Source organism: Stereum hirsutum (genome assembly GCF_000264905.1).
Source record: "Stereum hirsutum FP-91666 SS1 unplaced genomic scaffold STEHIscaffold_3, whole genome shotgun sequence".
NCBI lineage: Eukaryota > Fungi > Basidiomycota > Agaricomycetes > Russulales > Stereaceae > Stereum > Stereum hirsutum.
In genome coordinates, this window is record NW_006763133.1 from 605,872 (window position 1) to 624,024 (window position 18,153).

General features: G+C 53.4%; 7 protein-coding genes across 7 annotated transcripts; 6 read left to right on the forward strand and 1 right to left on the reverse strand.

Moving 5' to 3' along the window:
* Positions 1-1,054: 1,054 nt before the first annotated feature.
* On the forward strand, positions 1,055-1,856 carry STEHIDRAFT_51565 (kinase-like protein; the record flags this gene model as incomplete). The annotated part of the gene is made up of 4 exons (XM_007300420.1): positions 1,055-1,141; positions 1,196-1,264; positions 1,320-1,529; positions 1,590-1,856. Coding segments are annotated over 4 exons (633 nt in total), but the record flags the coding sequence as incomplete, so codon positions are not given.
* A 121-nt stretch (positions 1,857-1,977) lies between these two features.
* On the forward strand, positions 1,978-4,377 carry STEHIDRAFT_50853 (TPR-like protein; the record flags this gene model as incomplete). The annotated part of the gene is made up of 2 exons (XM_007300351.1): positions 1,978-3,243; positions 4,051-4,377. Coding segments are annotated over 2 exons (1,593 nt in total), but the record flags the coding sequence as incomplete, so codon positions are not given.
* A 215-nt stretch (positions 4,378-4,592) lies between these two features.
* On the reverse strand, positions 4,593-5,728 carry STEHIDRAFT_118770 (uncharacterized protein). The gene is made up of 3 exons (XM_007300704.1): positions 5,633-5,728; positions 5,003-5,499; positions 4,593-4,929 (listed from the first exon to the last, which is right to left on the reverse strand). The coding sequence occupies exon 2, from the start codon at positions 5,490-5,492 to the stop codon at positions 5,031-5,033; it is 462 nt and encodes a 153-aa protein (XP_007300766.1). The 5' UTR covers positions 5,493-5,499; positions 5,633-5,728; the 3' UTR covers positions 4,593-4,929; positions 5,003-5,030.
* A 1,070-nt stretch (positions 5,729-6,798) lies between these two features.
* STEHIDRAFT_73786 (phosphatases II) lies at positions 6,799-10,431 on the forward strand. Its single transcript, XM_007300494.1, has 6 exons — positions 6,799-6,831; positions 6,886-6,996; positions 7,072-7,237; positions 7,299-7,459; positions 7,550-7,678; positions 7,740-10,431. The coding sequence occupies exons 1-6, from the start codon at positions 6,808-6,810 to the stop codon at positions 10,242-10,244; spliced, it is 3,096 nt and encodes a 1,031-aa protein (XP_007300556.1). The 5' UTR covers positions 6,799-6,807; the 3' UTR covers positions 10,245-10,431.
* A 265-nt stretch (positions 10,432-10,696) lies between these two features.
* On the forward strand, positions 10,697-11,142 carry STEHIDRAFT_118773 (uncharacterized protein). The gene has a single exon (XM_007300705.1). The coding sequence runs from the start codon at positions 10,751-10,753 to the stop codon at positions 10,967-10,969; it is 219 nt and encodes a 72-aa protein (XP_007300767.1). The 5' UTR covers positions 10,697-10,750; the 3' UTR covers positions 10,970-11,142.
* Positions 11,143-11,877: 735 nt separating this feature from the next.
* STEHIDRAFT_92003 (methionine adenosyltransferase) lies at positions 11,878-13,659 on the forward strand (the record flags this gene model as incomplete). Its single annotated transcript, XM_007300706.1, has 6 exons — positions 11,878-12,071; positions 12,232-12,263; positions 12,399-13,001; positions 13,061-13,412; positions 13,488-13,547; positions 13,613-13,659. Exons 1-6 carry the CDS (start codon positions 11,987-11,989, stop codon positions 13,657-13,659), a joined length of 1,179 nt encoding a protein of 392 aa, XP_007300768.1. The 5' UTR covers positions 11,878-11,986.
* A 778-nt stretch (positions 13,660-14,437) lies between these two features.
* Positions 14,438-17,520, forward strand: STEHIDRAFT_92008 (amidophosphoribosyltransferase; the record flags this gene model as incomplete). Its single annotated transcript, XM_007300707.1, has 8 exons — positions 14,438-14,719; positions 14,862-15,086; positions 15,669-15,754; positions 15,833-16,211; positions 16,292-16,640; positions 16,709-16,782; positions 16,850-17,313; positions 17,470-17,520. Coding segments are annotated over exons 1-8 (1,629 nt in total). The 5' UTR covers positions 14,438-14,718.
* Between the last annotated feature and the right edge of the window lie 633 nt (positions 17,521-18,153).

The window sequence follows — 18,153 nt, forward strand, 5'->3', positions numbered from 1 at the left end:
AGACGGGTGAAGTGCTCAAGATGATCCAGCAGAAGGGTTTCGTTTGGTGTTTGATGCACCCGTCTGATATTGATCGTCGCATAGAATCAGCTGGCGTGGCCATCGTTGATGCGTATCAGCATTTCAATGTGCGTGTAGTGCTACCATAACGATTGCTAATTGTTTGTATCCAACGCACTAACGGCCATTCTCGTAGATTGTGGCTCATTTGGACAGTTCGGAGTTTCAGGCGAAGATGGAAGTGGCTCGAAAAGAAGACCATTCTGAACTCGTTGCACGGCTGGAAGATATTTCGAAAACCGATCAGAAGATTTTGGACGCGTTAGAAGATCGAGATGGACAGCGTCGACGGATGGAGGAGTTGTATGTTGCACTATTGAAGGTGTGCTCCTATTCACCCACAAGTATATGCGTCTTTCTTACTTGGATATGGGGTGTGCAGTATGTCGAGGGACTTGGCGAGCAGCGTGCTACTGTAGCACCTGAGGAACGATTCCTGCGCAACGCTACGGCGACCTTGGAGAGAGTGTCGAAGTCTAAGCATCAACAATCGCCGCATGTGCGCCCATGGACTCTTACCAGTTTAGAGGTCACGATCCATCGCAAGGAAGTGATTGGTAGAGGTGCGTTTGGCATTCTCTATCGAGGCGAGTGGGCTGGAAAGGTAAAGCATGTCTCCGCGACGATTTTGTTTGTGCTCGCGCGCTGAATGCCAGTTGATGCCATAGACCGTGGCCGTCAAGCAAATGTACCAGGAGGATTCTCGCACCCTCGACGAGAAAGATAAAAAGGTGCGCATTTTTTGTGAACTCCAATTGGTCGAGGAAATTTCTGACAAAAATTGATACGTAGGCTTTCTTGAAGGAAGTTGAGATATGGTAAATACTTGTACTTTAGAGTGAAATTGATACTTGTACCATATTGACAACGTTTTGATTTTCTCTAGGTCGCTCCTGAACCATCATAATGTCCTGCGATTTTTTGGTGCTTGTCTGGAGTCCGTTAAGGTGCGCAACTATGGTTTCCCTGTCAAACGCTACTGAGTTTGAAGTAGCCCTTTATGGTTAGCGAGTATTGTAAGTACGGGAACGTATGCGAGTATCTGCGTGGTCCTTTCCCCGAAGCCGATCGTCTGTCTCTGGTACGCGTGATTTTTCTGCATATGTCGACTGTAGATTCTGATCCGTTTCCCCAGCTGAGTGGTATCGTCTCAGGCATGATATATCTACACGGGAATAGCATCGTCCATGGTGATCTCAAAGGCGTATGCACGCTTCCCGATGTTTATTCGGTTTCGAGCTGAGTGAATCCTCTCGCAGGTCAACGTTCTTGTGGACGATAATCATCAAGCTATTCTTGCCGACTTTGGTATCTCGCGGCTCCTGGATGACACTCTCACAATCCGTAGCCACGCGTCTCTCACTGGGTCATTAAACGGTACTTTTCGCTGGATGGCGCCCGAATGTCTCAGCGGTACCCGAGCTAAGAAGTCCTCGGACGTCTACAGCTTTGCCATCACGGCCTGGGAGGTTTGTCCTCCTCGCCACCCATGTTTCGAAGTTGTTATCACGGCCCTAACTTCGCTCTAGATATTTAGCGGCGAAGTTCCCTTTTTCGGCATATATGAGCCTTTATTGGCCAAAGCCGTTGTCGACAATGGAGAGCGTCCCAAGCGTCCGGGCAGGCTGGACAAGGAGGAGAACGACTCTCTATGGAAGTTGATGGAGTCGTGTTGGGATGGAGATCCTTCGGCCAGGCCATCCTTTGTCAGTATACAAGATACTATGAAATATGATCTTCCCAGACCTAAAGGTAAGAACACCTTCAGAAATCTACGAAGAGGTCATAGCAGTTAAGGACAGTGCATGACTTCTTCTCTCTCATTCAGGATCGCCTGAGCCCGAGCCCTCGACCCTGTACGAACCGGGCAAGATAAGCATTCTGAAGGCTCAGATCCTTGAACTATCGCAGAGTGCACGCTACGAGGAAGCGGCCACCCTTCTTGACGAGCACATCCAGAATAGCCAAACGACTTCAGGTCCAGAACACCTCGAAAGGCTGCAGATTATGCACATGCTTGCCGTCGTCTACGGCCATTTGCATCGATATACCGAAGCTATGGAGTTAATTACGAGCATCGTGGAGGCAAGGAGCAGTATTTTAGGCGTCAACCACCGCGAGACGCTGGAGAGCAGACACTACCTCGCAATCACCTTCTATCACCTAGGACGATTCAGCGCAGCCGCTGCTGAGTTGGAAGTCGTTGTTGATGTGAGGAAGAGGGTTCTTGGAACAGGACTTCCGGACACTCTGGCCAGCATTCATGCGTTGGCTTCGGCCTACCATTGTTTGGAGCGCCACAGCGACGCCGCTGGTTTACTGCAGGAAGCTGTGGACGGCAGGCGAAGCGCTCTCGCGCCTGGGCACCCAGACACGCTGAGAAGCATGCACTTACTGGCGCTTGTTCAGAATGCTCTGAATCGACCTCTCGATGCTGCCCAGTTACTGGAGCAAGTTGTCGAGGAGCGTAACAAGGTTTGCGGGACAGAAAACATCGACACCCTGGACAGCGTCCATTGGCTCGCGGTGATCTATAACGATCTACAGAGGCACACACAGGCTGTAGAGTTATTCGGGCGCGTATCTGAGGCCCGAGCCAGAGTTCTCGGGACGACCCATCCCGATACGCTGGAGTGCAACCACCATCTTGCCATCGCCAATATGGACTTGATGCGATTCGAGGACGCCGCTGCCGTACTTGAACGACTTGTCGCAGCCAGACAGGAAGCCTTCGCACTTGACGATGTCGACACAGTAGCAAACATGCATCTTTTGGCTGTCGCATACACCGAACTGGGCCGAAATGTCGAAGCTGCCGATATCCTCGAGCAGGTTGTCGAATCCAAACAGAGAATACTAGGTGCCACACATGAAGATACCCTCCAAAGTACGCACGCCCTTGCTACCACGTACAGCATCTCGGGACGATATCCGGAGGCTATTGGTCTCTTTGAGAGGTTAGCAGAGACTCCGACGGGAGACTCTGCCTTGGCCTTGGACAGTAGTCACGGCCTAGCTGTCGTATATATGGAGCAGCAGCGTTTCAAAGACGCTGCGAAGCTCTTGAGAACTGTTGTTGGAGGAAGGACGAGGGTACTAGGAGCCGACCACCCCGGTACCCTGGAGAGCATGGATCACCTAGCGAGCGCAATATCCTACACCCCGGAGTCGTCAGACGAGACCGTGTCCTTGTTTAAAGCTGTCTGGCTTGGGAGGAAGAAGGTCCTAGGGCCCGACCATGTAGCCACAATGGACACCGCACATCGCCTCGCCCTGGCGTTACACAACGACCCGGTACGGCGTACCAAACTTTTAGAGGCGACGCTGAAATCGAGGAAGAAGGTCCTTGGTGAGGAAGATATCAGCACCTTGAGCACTGCCCATCACCTCGCCGCAGACTGCTACGATCTGCAACAGCGACGCAAGATACTGGAGAACGTCGTGAGAGCCAGGGAGAGAGTTCTCGGTAAAGAGCACCCCGACACCCACCAAAGCGTCTACCTGCTAGCTGTGACTTACAACCATCTGCATCGGTTCGGCGACGCTTCTGTGCTATGCGAGCGTCTTTCGAAGGCAAGGAGGGCCATCCGCAGCGTTGAAGACGTCGACTATCGGGAGAGTCGCCATATACAATCCGTCGAGTATTGGGAGAGTCGCCATCTCCAAGCCGTCGTATACTACAACCTTCACCGGTACTCCGAGGCGATAGAGGTTGCGTGGGAAGTTTGGCGGGAAAGGATCAAGGGTTTGGGCAGCGAGGACATCGATACGCTGAATAGCGGGCACCTTCTAGCCATGGCACTCTACTGCATCGAGAAGAACATCCGGGCGTACCGCTTGTTGGAGATAATCGCGGGGAAGAGGGCTGACGTACTGGGTGCAGAGCACGTCAGCACGCTGGCGAGCAAGCATCTACTGGTTGCCACCTCCTACAAGTTGCAGAAGCATTTAACCAAGCCTCCAACGCTGATCCTGGAGCTCAGGACAGAGACGCTGATGAAGGAGGTGGTAGAAGCGAGAAAGGAGAAGTTTGGGATCGATCACCTCGATACGTTGGAGAGTATGCATCTTCTCGCCGCCATATACTTCGACGTCGAGCAATTCGCAGAGGCAGAAACATTATTGCAACCGGTCGTAGAGTCTAGGAAGACCGCCGTCACTCTCAACAAGGACCAGGAGTCGCCTAACAGCAAGAGTATTGATCTGCTGGTGCATAGCATGAGACTGCTGGCGGAGGTACTACGAGCTCAACATAAGAAGCCTGCGGCGAAGAAGGCGGAGAAAGAAGTTGAGGTACGCTTCATCTCGTCTATATAGCGCATACGAGGAACATGAAACTGATCTGGCGGTAACAGACCATGGAGAAAAAGCATCAGAACAACCGACCGAGGAGTTCTTCAGCCAATTTGTTTTTTGGTAAACGTATCAAGTCGGAAGTCGGACGATCAGATCTACAGCTAGCCAAGCAACATGCAATTTGAACTCTTGCTGTCCTTGGAAGCGCTATGGAGGTGCACAGTGCAGATGGGCGGCATGTAAACAACACGATCAAAAGCATGAAGGAAGCACACGACGCGGAGTAGATTTGTGCAAAGCCAAGCGAACAGAAACATAGAGACGCCACCATGTGATCGAATAATATATAGACCGTCCATAACAGATGTCCGAAGGTTTCGAGTAAATATGTACAAGCCAGAGTCCAGTGCATAGCCGTGAAACCTCACGGCTTTCGCCCCGCGCGTACAAATACCATGGCGAGTAGACAACTCACATCGGAAAGCGACGGAACCTGCTGGAAGGGAGCTCCAAATCAGGCAGGAGACGATAGTAAGCGCTGCAAACCTTGAGCGATGCGGACGATCGACAAATCTAAACGAGAGAAACGTGCCTCCATGAGCTAGGGCAAATCGAGTATCAACGGGGGAAAGGGTGATTTGCCTACCGTCCATCAGATACGGAACTCTATCCCGTCAAGGGAAAAGTCTCTCCTCGACCGTTGCGTCCATCCCCGTCTCCGACCTCTCCAAATCCATTCTCAGTTCCATTCTCAGCCAATCCTCCTTGACGTGTTGGAATACGACACCGTCCTTCTTCAACAACCTCAACGCCTCCACCGTCCAATTTTGACAGTCCCACATCCGGTCACCCTTGACCACCGGCACGCTCTTCAGCCTCTCCGTCAACCAGCTAAGGTCGTCCCAGCTCGAAATCCAGCCGACGTGCGCACCACCGCGAAGATCGCGAGCCCGCTCGAAGGCGGTGTGATGGCTCGTTGCGAAACAAAAAGAGTCGGAGTTGCCTTTCAGCTCGAATAGTTGGGCATGAAGACGCGACTTGAGGACGACGATGGCCCAATGTTCCGTCCGGCGAAAGTGGCCATTGATAACATACTGCGCTACGACGAGCGGATACTTTTCGGGCATGACAGTCATTAGGTACCTGTCGATTCAACAAAGAAGGGAGGACGGCCATATGCGTGCGTGTGATCGTCAGTCAGCGAGATGTTATTATGATAGGACAAAGAGAAACGCTGAATGAAATGGTATTGGAACTGGAAGACGCGTTTACTCACTTTGGGAAGTGGCGTCAAGCTTGGTACCGGTACAGGTAGGGTAGGGGGGGCCGCAGCGATACGCCTGAACAAAGGTGGGCGTGCAGTTCGTGGGGGAGAATTTGGAAGCTCAACCCTCGGACCGACGACTCTGTTCCTGTTTATATACACAGTACCCTCGTCAAGGGACATCCATGACGGGATCGGAACCGGCAATCGCACAAAGGGATCTGAGATGCGAGGGCAATAATCGACCTTTCCCCCGATTAGAAGAAAGGGAACCGCAGGTCATGGGCATTCTGCATGTTAGGTGCTTTCATGAGATAATGAGGAGTACATGATGGATCGTAGAAGCGCGGGGAGGAGGGGATGCGTGTGTGAGGGGAACGTGGGGAACACGCTTCCACGGAGCGGAGAACATTTGCCTGGGAATGAGCTGAACGAGGACAAAAGGATGCTTTAAAGCTTGAGGCGTGGGTGTTTCGTCATCCCGAGGTATAGGATCGTTGAGGGTGCACCTTATCGCACACAACTTGTCCATGCCTGGCTCGTGACGACTCGGAGAAGACAGCTAGGTTGAGAGACATGAGGTATGGTCATCGGTACATGTCCAAAAGGCGTCCGGGATAAATGACGAAATAATGACGAATAGAAAGAGGGAATTTGCCAAATTACCTTCTCTCCAGTCAGGAAACGGCAGGTAAACATGAGGAAAGACTGTTATTCCCCGTAGCCGCCGTATGTGTGGATGCTTCTAAGACTAAGTGCATCGCGAAATCCGGGAGAGTGTGTAGAAAAGAAAATCTAGAAGGGCGCGCTGAGGCACCGGTGCTGAATTCATCAAAACCGAGGAACGAGGGTGAGGACGTCCAGGAACTGAGGGTGGGCCGGCAGGTTCGCCCGCTGTGTACGGAGTTCTCTAGTCTCCGTATCAAACCTCACAAAGGAGTCGTTGTGTGAGGGCTTTTAATAATTGACACTGGCAAGAACTAGTGGCAGACAAAAGGCGTTGCTAGATGTTTATTGCCGGATAAGAAAAGTCTGGGTATCGTGGCGGAGAAGAGGAGACGGCGTAGAGAAGCTCGATTAGGAAAGGGTGGCGTAACACTTCGCTTGAAGGGACACAAACGCAAACAAAGGTGCTCTAGCGCCACCTGTCGCTGTCTTGCATGGTGAGCTCGGCCGTATTTACCACCATGGACGCCATACGGGTACCCAAGGTAGATCATTACGTTGTATATTTTGGTGCAAATGCTTACAATTTCATTCATAAGGTCTCCGACGTGCTTTGTAGCAAAGCCGGGAAGACCTCTTTCGGCACTCTCTACCTTACAGCCCACCACCTCATCTTCTCATTTAACGATGATGTTGAGCCGGAGATGTGGGCGAGTTATTCTGTGCTTGTATAGCCTACCAGTCCTACGTGCTGATGGTCAGACGATGGTTGGGGCGTGTTCTAGGTTCCGTATCCCTTGATCGCGCTCGTTACACGTTTGCCACAAACTCTTAGCGGGCAAGCACCCATCAGCATACGCTGTCGGACGTTCGAAACGTTTTCTCTATTCTTCGGGAAGGATTCGGATGCGGGAGATGTGTTTGACAGCGTCAAGGAGCTCACTGTGGCCCGTGCGTACAGTTCATCTTTAATATTGGCCCCTGCTCATACTCCCTTTATTGAACAATCCAGCATCGATCACGTCACTATACGCATTCTTCTACTCACCCAAACCACCACTGACCGTCACAAATGGTTGGACCATGTACGTCCCTCGAGAAGAATTTGGCCGCATGGGCGTCGGCACTAGGACGAAGGCGTGGAGATTTACGGACATCAACAAAGATTACTCAGTGCGTCTCCTTCTCTCCACTTGCCTGCCTCCACGGAACGTATTAGCGTTGATAACCCACAGTGATGCCACCGTTCTGTTGTCGCTTTAGTTTTCACCCACGTATCCCGCCCGGATGGTCGTGCCTACGCGTATCAGCGACACGACGCTCCAATATGCCGTGAAGTATCGCAGCAAGGGTCGGATACCTGCTCTGACCTACCTGCATTGGGCAAACTACGTTTGTTCTCCTCTGTTCATCCTGAATGCAATGATCGCTTGAATTGAACATGCTTTTCTAGGGCAGCATCACACGATCGAGTCAACCTATGGTCGGTCTCACGAATGCACGATCTGTCCAGGATGAGAAGCTCATCGAAGCCGTGTTTCAATCCCATTATTCTCCGGACTCCCGAGCTGGGGCGGTCACACCCGTGTTCGGCGCACAAACCACCAATCTTATCATCGATGCCCGTCCTACGACCAATGCTATGGCCAACACGGCCAAGGGCGCCGGAACGGAGAACATGGATCATTACAAGGACTGCAGGAAGGCATACCTCGGGATCGACAACATTCATACCATGCGCGATTCGCTAAATAAAGTCGTCGAAGCTCTTCGGGAGACTGAGCTTCTCGCTGCCAGTCTTACCGGAGGGGATCCAAACTCGAATGCACCGCTCGTTCCGGTCGATAGGTCTGCACTAAGACGATCTGGCTGGTTGCGCCACATCTCTGCCATCCTGGAGGGGACAATAATCATCATACGAAACGTCCATGTCAACAACTCCCACGTACTTATACACTGCTCGGACGGTTGGGACCGGACTTCACAGCTCTCTGCCGTCGCTCAACTATGTCTCGACCCATTCTACCGTACCATTCGCGGCTTCCAGATCCTCGTCGAGAAGGACTGGCTCAGCTTCGGCCACCGATTCTTGGATCGTTGCGGCCATCTTTCTTCAGAGAAGTTCTTCCTCACTCCTGTCGAAGGAGCTGGAGGTGCTGAAGGTGCAGGCGCCGCCCAGGCCTTCTTCGCGTCCGTGCAGAACCGTTTCGCCTCGAACCACCACGTCAAGGAGACGAGTCCTGTCTTTCATCAGTTCTTGGAAACCGTGCGCAATGTCCAGCGTCAGTTCCCGGACCGCTTCGAGTTCAACGAGCATTTCCTTCACGAACTCCATTACCACCTCTATTCATGTCAATTTGGCTCCTTCCTCTTCAATTCTGAGAAGGAGCGCCGTTTGGCATACGACCAGACGGTGTCCATCTGGGATTGGATGAACTCGCCACCACGACGAGACGAGTATCTCAACCCGACGTACGACCCCTCACTGGACGACCCAGCGAGCAGGCAGCCGAAGGCAGACCAAGGTGTTCTATTTCCGAATCCGAAGGACCTGCGGTTCTGGCACGAGCTCTATGGACGATCGGACGAGGAGATGAATGGTAAATATGTGGTGGCGCAGGCACAGGGTTCGGATATGGTGGGCCCGATTGAGAACGCCGAAGAAGACCCGCTCGTGGCATCGACGCCCGATTCCATCGAGACCACACCCTCGTCGCCAGTGATTTCTACGCCTACGCTTTCTACACCACCACTGCCCAACGCGACCCCCGAACCTGGTGCGACTACGCTTACACTGCTGAGCTCTGCCGCCCAGGAACGTATATCAACATCACCTCTCCGTTCTTCCGTTCCTCTTACTACCGGACCGCCAGATTCTCAACGAGCATCTTCTCCCCTCCCTCGATCGACGCGTTCCCCACAACCCTATACAACCATGCGTTCCACGCCTTCACCCGTGCCGAGTCTCGGCGGTCCTCCATCCCCATCGCGTTCCCGCCAACTCCCCGCCAGACCTCAATCCGACTTCCTATCCACAACAGGTGGCGGTCTTCGTTCGATGTGGGGTAAAATCTCCTCCAACGCCGGTGCGGCGCTCACAGCGGCCCAAACCGCCTACGACGGCGTAGCGAAGGACTTTGCCTCGTCGGGGCTCAGAGTCAATTCTTCCAGTGGAAGTGGCGCAGGTTCGGATGGCGAGTTGGCGGAGAAGTCGCCTGTTGTGCCGGGTGGGGGAGAGTTAAGAGGGAGGGATGAGTTGTCGGCTTGGGGCGCTGAGAGCTCTATGACGATATCGGAGAGGGAAAGAGCGAGGGAGCGGGAGAGGGAGAGAATCGTGGCGGTGAGGCCGAGTACGTTCGCTCAGGGGTCGTCGAATCCGTGGGCGAGCGTGAGGGAGAGACCGGGCGTGCCGTCGATGTTGTTGGATAATCCGTGGAGTACGACGGGCGGTGGGGCACCTGGGCTTGGTGGTGGTGGCTCGTCTGCCTCGAAAAGCACGCCGGTGCATGCGAGGGACGTGTTCGCTTCGTCGAATGTTGCCTCTGCGCCACCCATATCTGCGTCAAATTCATCATCGACGGATAACTCGACGTCGGGCTCGGGCGGAAATACGGACAATCCAGGAGGAGCATCGGGCCCACTTGGAGGGGCCAATGATGGCAGCAGCGATTACATCCTGGGCGAATTGGGCCTTCCTCTCGATCCCACCGTCGCCCAACCCATCCCAAGACGAGCGGATTCCTCCGCCACTTCGCGGTCAAGTATCATTGGTGCAAGTGCAGGCGTTTCGACGCCTAGTCTGATGAGGGCGGTGTCGAGAGGTGAGGTGCAGGAGATGAGGAATGGGTCGAGTTTGAGCCCGAGGTTAGCTTCGCCTGCGCCTGCGCCGCCGCCGCCACCACCACCACCGGCGAAGGAGGGACAAATGACAGATCCGTTGGGTGTTGGGCTTATTTAGCATGGGTGGGCAAGAGGGGTGGTGAGGATTGTTGTTTTGCTGATATTCATGTTATACCGGGTGGATCGAGAGGGTACAAATAGTCAAGTGTAGACGCTTGTGGATGTACGATGGTTTGTTGTCTTTCGAACCACGAGTTAACGGAAGGTCTGTGCCTCAGACTCGGACAGCGCCTCGCTAATACCTCCATGTAGTCCGCCGCTCGTGGGTATGTTTATCACAGAAGCAAACTAAGATGCGAGAAAGACACAGCATGATGTCCAAGTCTTGTTTGCCACTCAAGCTGATGCCACACTCGAATACTCTTTAGGTCTTTCTCTCTCACCCGATACACAGTCCTGAGCGAGATGACTGTTTGCGAAAGTGTAAGGTAAGGTAGGTAAGGTAAGGTAATTTATTCAGGGTACAAAACGGGCCCATGAGGACCAATACCCCTATCCGTAGGAATACATGTAAATTACACTACGGAAAACAGCACAGTATCCTTTACCGCTGTGATACCCACAATGCGCCGTGATCTGCACAGAAGCATCAGGCCTCTCACGGGATCCAGAACAGGCTGTAAGTACTATAAGTCATGTAACATGCCTTACCCAAAGAGAAAAAACAATGAAAAGTTTCGACCGTATAAAAACCCATTAGGGAAAAATTGGTACATCTCAAATGGGAGCATGATGCAGAGCTCGGAGTACTTGCAAGCGTACCTTGTACTCGGAGGACGCTGAGAATGATGATTTTCAGTGGTGTACACACCCATAATCAACTGTGTCGTTGGAGGTCGAGGACACAATTACGCCACCTTGGAAGAGCCGTGTGGCGCGTGCCGGTGAATCCGGTGAGGACCGGAGTGTCTCGGGAAACATCGGACGACGCCAACGACACTCGCAAGGATAGCAGATTTTCTGGAAATGAGCTATTAATTACCAAGAGCAATTCTAGCAATCTAGTTTGTTCCAGGGCCAAAGGCAACATTCTGTTGTGACACGGTACAAAGACCAATGTCTGAGAGTGTCGCAATTGGGTGGATGGATCGCAGCGCAGGCCCAACGGACGCTGGTCTGTGAGTGAAGTTTTCGACTGTGGCGAGCATCAGAGCACGACGATCTGTCGTCTCCGAGCACCGCGAGCCTTCGACAACGCTGAGAGTGAGAGATAAGAGACCGTCTGACTGTGGCATGCGTCTGAGCGAGGAATATTCCATCACTTCCGTGCAATGCGAGCCATGAAGAAGAATATCCGAAGATCAGGGAGTGTCATCCGAGCCCACAGTGATCCATCCATCCCATATTTTCGCGCAATCAGGCTCTGGACACTCCTCGAAGGTATGAATACCCTCTCGAGGGCCTCTGGCTCTTTACAGCCGTTCCTGTACGAGTCCGTTGCCGTAAGGAGCTCCTCGTCTGACAACGCTGACGCGTCTGTAAGCGACGGTTGTTTTATGTTTTTCCAGAGAGGTCTTATTAGCAACATGTACGGTTCGTAGTACCTCATGATCCCGCCTGGAGGAAAGAATGGCGCCATAGGTCTCACGTAAGCGGTCATCATTTTACATGCAGAGAACCCAGCCGTGCGGATATATATAAAAGTGGCCAACGTTCTTCGCTTTCCCCCCATCGCCCTTCTTCTCTCCCCCACCCTCTCTCGCGTCTTTCATCCCGTTTAGACTATCCCCCTCTTCCCCTCCGTCGTCCTCGTCGTCCTCTGTCCCCTTCCCCCCACCAAATTAGACACTTATCGCAGCCATGACTGTCAACGGTACCGTCCGCGCCGCGCTCGCGCCTGGCCACTTCCTCTTCACCTCTGAGTCGGTCGGAGAGGGTCACCCCGGTTAGTACCCAACAGTCCTCGAGTTCTGAGCCCTTTAAACCACGGTGCCCATAGCCCAGTAGCTTCTCTTGCTCGTTGGGGCAACGGGCCTGGTCTCTGTCCGATTAGTATGGGTGTGAAAAAACATGGTACTTACGACGGGATGTTCTGTTTTTGCTAGATAAGATCTGTGACCAGGTCTCAGACGCTATCGTGAGTTCTCCTTCCTCGTTCGCCATTCTTCGTCTTTTTCTCCCCGTGCCTTTTCCGTTTTGGGCCTGTATGTCTCATGATTGGATGGTTGGCTGACTAGGGCGCTTTTTCTTCCCTATCGACGACGACGTACAGCTCGATGCCTGCCTCGAACAAGACCCCTCCTCCAAAGTCGCCTGCGAGACCGCCTCGAAGACGGGCATGATCATGGTCTTCGGTGAAATCACGACGAAGGCCAGATTGGACTACCAAGCCGTCATCCGCAACGCGATCAAAGAAATCGGGTACGACGACTCCTCCAAGGGTTTCGACTACAAGACCTGCAACATCCTCGTCGCCATCGAGCAGCAATCGCCCGATATCGCGCAGGGACTCGACCACGGCTCGCTCGAGGACCACGGCGCGGGCGACCAGGGGATCATGTTCGGGTACGCGACGGACGAGACGGAGGAGTTGATGCCGTTGACGATCATGTTGGCGCATAAGTTGAACGCGGCGATGGCCGTTGCGAGGAGGAGCGGCGAGTTGGGGTGGTTGAGGCCGGATAGTAAGACGCAGGTGACGATTGAGTATAAGAAGGATGGGGGCGCGATGATCCCGCTTAGGGTGGACACCGTTGTTATTTCGACGCAGCATGCGGAGGAGATCTCGACGGAGGAGTTGAGGAAGCAGATTTTGGAGAAGATCGTGAAGCAGGTTATCCCTGCGAAGCTCCTCGACGACCAGACGATCTACCACGTACGTCGTTCTCTAGTCCCTTCGTCTTTCCGGATACTGATCGAGGTGCTCTCCTGCAGATTCAACCCTCCGGCCGCTTCGTCATCGGTGGTCCTCAGGGTGACGCCGGTCTGACAGGCCGTAAGATCATCGTCGACACCTACGGTGGCTGGGGTGCCCACGGTGGAGGTGCTTTCTCCGGAAAGGACTTCTCCAAGGTCGACCGTTCCGCGGCCTACACCGCCCGCTGGGTGGCCAAGTCGCTCGTCGCCGGTGGACTCGCGCGTCGTTGCCTCGTTCAGCTTTCGTACGCCATCGGTGTCGCTGAGCCGCTCTCGATTTACGTCGACACGTACGGGACGGGGAAGAAGACGGACGAGGAGCTCGTTGCTATCATCAGGAAGAACTGGGACTTGAGGCCTGGTGTCATTGGTGCGTTTTTGGCTGTGTGCTGCGTATGGTAGAGGGACGACGATGCTGATTGTGCGTGTGGTTTGGTGTTTGTAGTCAAGCAGCTCGACCTCCAAAAGCCGATCTACCGCAAGACGGCGTCTTACGGCCACTTCGGTACGTTTGCTCGCGTTCATGCAGTATCCCATTGACGCTCCTGCTGATCACGAACTACTCTACAGGTAACCCCGCCTACAACTGGGAGAAGCCCAAGCAGCTCTTGCTTTAATTTCCTCGCCCTCGCCCGCGCCCGTTGTCAGCATCATAATACCTATCCCCGTGTTTCCTAGTTCAACACTCCCTGCCCTTGACGGATTTCGATACGTTTTCCAACAAACGTATCCCTTGTTTGATTCGCACTCTGCTCACGATCGCACGCATTCATTGATTGCATTAGGAAGTTCATCCTTCCACCACTATACTTATTAGTCTTCATCTTTTCCTACGTCTGTTTTTTGGTTGCTCGCATGACATCTATCTCTACACCCATCCGCCTCGTAAATCAATTACCCACCCCGTGTTACCCTAGACATCCCCCGCCCCCGTCTTGTACCTACCTACCTCTCTCCATCCACCCACACACCTCCATCTCGTCCTGTATGATTTTCGTCTGTCGTCGTCGTCGTCGTTGTCGTTGGCGGTGGTGGTGGCAGCTGAATGCAATGCTAGGAAGGAATACGAACGCGCTCAACCGCGTAGTTATTCCTTCTGTATTACTCTTCATCTTGCTCTGTGTGTGTACGTCTGGTCCATTCAATACCGCGTCCGTGAGAGGTATCCATACTTTTCGAGGCATTCAACACGGAGGTCTTCTTCCCGTCCCGCTTTGAACTGGCCATGCACGGAAACACGGGAGAGGAGACGGGACGGAGATCTTGCTAAGGTACGTAAGGTAATCTAATCTGATCGTGATGGCCCGCAAGCTAGGCCCGGAGATGCCGGTCGTAAGCAACGCAAATTTGCTCGAGTCGACGTCCTATTCGTCCGATCCGTTTTTCTTCGGGATGGTGTTGGTGAATGAATTACAAACGAACGAACGAACCCAGAAACTTTTTCTGCTTTCAGGCAGCGCACGTTCGTCCGACGTTATCCCTTTCTTCTCCGTCGTCTCTTTCTCCAGCCTTCCAGAACTTGAATCTTGAATCTTGAAAGCGTCCCCGGAACGTTTGACGGTCGATCGTCTTGTTAGAAAGAGTCAAAGCTTTGAAGTTTTGAAAAGGAGTACTAGACTTGGACTTGGAGTAACGACCTGCTACATAGAAGTGTAGACTAGACATAGCATAGCACCAGTGAGCTCATCAACCCCTTCTTCGTTCTTTTGCTAGTGCTAGTTGAACTGACCGTCTCTCCCCCGTCCATCCCATCCCATCCTTCATCCACCTTCCTCCCCCTCCCCACCCTTCCCAACAACCCACCCACCCACCTACCCAGTGTGTGGCATCCTCGGTCTCCTCCTGCACGACCCCAACACCGACGCAGCCCCCGAAATCTGCGAAGGTCTCTCCCTCCTCCAACACCGCGGCCAAGACGCATGCGGCATCGTGACATGTGGACCTAAAGGCAGGTTCTACCAGTGTAAGGCGAATGGGATGGTCAGGGATGTGTTTGATGCGGGGGCGGTGGCGAGGTTGGTGGGTGGGATGGGGATCGGGCATGGTGAGTCGAGGTTTTCTTTGATTTGATTTTGTTGTCTTTTTTGGGGGGAGGTGTGGAGCGGTTTCTGGGATTGGATTGGATGGAGAGAGGTCGTTGCGTTGTCCTAGCCAGACGGTTGTATTTTTGTGCAAGTGTGGCGTGGATAGTCACCTTCCAGACATCGAGGATTTACCGTCGCTCGCCCAGTGGATCATTGATCCGCGGAATCTCGATGTATGCGATCCGCATCCCATCAGGTTTTTGGAGAGTTTCTGCCGGTCCGTATGAGTCTACGGACTTCATAATACCCTCAGGAGTCGTTATATGCGCTCTCCGTGCACTCAGCTGTCTCGTTTTGAACGCATATATCCGAGCAACAAAAGGCGAATCGGTGGCGACCAGTGCATCTCGGTCGTGGTATGATGCGATACTAAGATCCTATCATGATGATGTTGTTGTTGTTCGTGGATCATATCATTCGGATCACGGTGTTCTCGCGAAGGCGCAGATCGCATATATCGCATATATGCGTTTTCTGACATGGAGCGGCCCCGTCTCTGCATCAAACTGCAAACTGTCGACTGACGTATCTCTTCTGTCCAGTCCGGTACCCGACCGCTGGAAGCTCACATCATGCCGAAGCTCAACCGTTCTATGTCAACTCGCCCTACGGCATCGTCTTCGCACACGTATGTCCCGTTTCTCCTCCTCTTTTTCCGCCCATCCACCCAAACACCGTGCTCACAACACACACAACACCCCCACAGAACGGCAACCTAATCAACACTTCCTCCCTCCTACACTTCATGGACGCCGAAGCCCACCGGCACATCAACACCTCCTCCGACTCCGAACTCCTCCTCAACATCTTCGCCAACAACCTCCAACAAACAGGAAAGTTCAGGATCAACGAGGAGGACATCTTTACTGCTGTTGGGGGGCTCATGAAGGACGTTAAAGGAGCGTATGCGTGTGTGGCGATGTTGGCTGGGTTTGGGATTATTGCGTGGAGGGATCCGAATGGGATTAGGCCGTTGGGGATGGGGAGTCGGAAGGCGGGGAGTGGGGGGAAGGATTGGTTGTTTGCGAGTGAGAGTGTGGTGGCGGATGCGGGGGGATTCGGGGATTGGGAGGACGTTAAGCCCGGTATGTCCTGTTTTTCTTTCCTTTTCCCTCGCCTCGCAAATGCATCTGTCCACTTACGCATGAGCATAAAACACATCCAGGAGAAGCCGTCATCATCACCCGCACCTCCGTCTCACGCCGCCAAGTCTCCCCTCCCTCCACATTCGCCCCCGACATCTTCGAATACGTCTACTTCGCCCGGCCAGACTCCGTCCTCGACGGGATCAGCGTCTATCGCTCCCGCATGGCCATGGGCGACGCGCTCGCGCTCGAGGTACGCCGGCAGTTGGAGGAAAGGGGCGAGAAGGTGGATGTGGTGATTCCGGTGCCGGATACGAGTCGGGTTGCGGCGTTGGAGTTGGCGCAGAGGTTGGGGCTGCCGTATAGGGAGGGGTTTGTGAAGAATAGGTATGTGGGGAGGACGTTTATTATGCCGGGGCAGCAGATGAGGTGAGTCTCTCTCTTGCTTGGGAGTGTAAGTGTGAAGTGGGGAAGAAAGCTGATAAGTTGGCGCGTAGGAAGAAGAATGTGAGGAGAAAGTTGAACGCGATGGCGCTGGAGTTTGTGGACAAGAACGTGTTGTTGGTCGATGGTGCGTTCCTTCCTTCCCTCTTCACCTTCTGTGCAGCATGCTTATCATGAACTTTTTGGTTCATCAGACTCTATTGTCCGTGGAACGACATCAAAAGAGATCGTACAAATGGCGAAAGACGTAGGCGCAAAGAAAGTCTTCGTCGCATCCTGCGCCCCCCCAATCCGCTACTCAAACGTCTACGGCATCGACATGCCCTCCCGCTCCGAGCTCGTAGCGCACAACCGCACCACCCCCGAAATCGCCACCGCCATCGGCGCCGACCTCGTCATCTTCCAGACTTTACCCGATCTCGTGAATTCCGTGCGGAATTTGAACCCGGCGATACAGCAGTTCGATTGTTCGGTGTTTACGGGGGAGTATGTTACTGGTGGGGTGGATAGGGAGTATTTGGAGGGGTTGGAGAGGTTGAGGAGCGATAATATTAGGGTAAGGTTGGGGAAGAGCGGGGAGGGCGAGGGCGAGGCGCAGGGAGTGGTGGAAGGGCAGGGTGCGAGTGGTAAAGTTAATGGGACGGGGACGCCGAAGGAGGTTGTGGGTGGGGTGGGCGTGTTGGAGGGTAAGGGCGGAGGAGGGGTGAGGAGTGTGGGGGACGAGAGGGCGGAGGTGAATGGGGCGAATGGGATTAATGGGGATGTGAGGAGAGAAGAGGAGAGGGAGAGGGAGGCGGGGATGACGAGTAGTGAGTCGAGGGGGTATGATACGATTGGGTTGCATAACTCGTGGAAGGCGAGTTAGCGTGCCGGAGCGACGGTGGTGAAAGGCAGAGATCGAGGTCGGGATGGTTTATATAATATCACAGTAAGAGGTGGAGGCGGACAGGTATGCATAGCATAGCATAGAGAGATCGAACCGAAGAAATTATCTTGGTCTGTAGATAATGTATAGAATTCGCCGTCGTCTGCATACGTACTCGTACTCACTCATGCTTGAAGGTTTGAGGGTGTCAGTGGTCGGACGACGTTAAAGTAGTGTATGTTCGTGTAGTGTTTTCGTTTCTTGGTTTGCACAGTGTTGTCCGCAATGGCTCATGGGTTTCTTAGCGATAGTTATCACGTCGACTGGAAATGGGATGGAGACGTGCATCTATGTCATGAAGTACGCGGGAGTACTACATAGGAGCGAGAAATAAGGAACCGCCTGACGGACGTGGACGGGGAGCTTCTCCTTTACGCCACACTTTCCTAGTCTCGGTGCCACTGTGGTTCGATTTAGTCGGAGCTTGAACTCATATACCCATCCTTTGCCTTTACGATCATCTTCGTATATCAGCGACTTTCCGTTTCTGTTTCTCTCTCTCTCCCCCTCTCGGTACTTCCTGTATGCTCAAGGTGACACTCGGTCTTGAAGAAGCCACCGACCGAACCGCAG

Excerpts from the sequence above, each read along its gene's own strand:
- STEHIDRAFT_118770 (XM_007300704.1), bottom strand. The coding sequence starts at position 5,492 with ATGACTGTCATGCCCGAAAAGTATCCGCTCGTCGTAGCGCAGTATGTT.
- STEHIDRAFT_118773 (XM_007300705.1), top strand. The coding sequence starts at position 10,751 with ATGCGCCGTGATCTGCACAGAAGCATCAGGCCTCTCACGGGATCCAGA.
- STEHIDRAFT_73786 (XM_007300494.1), top strand. The coding sequence starts at position 6,808 with ATGGACGCCATACGGGTACCCAAG. Across the intron at positions 6,832-6,885 it reads ACGCCATACGGGTACCCAAG|GTCTCCGACGTGCTTTGTAG; the intron begins GTAGATCATTAC and ends TTCATTCATAAG. Across the intron at positions 7,460-7,549 it reads ACATCAACAAAGATTACTCA|TTTTCACCCACGTATCCCGC; the intron begins GTGCGTCTCCTT and ends TTGTCGCTTTAG.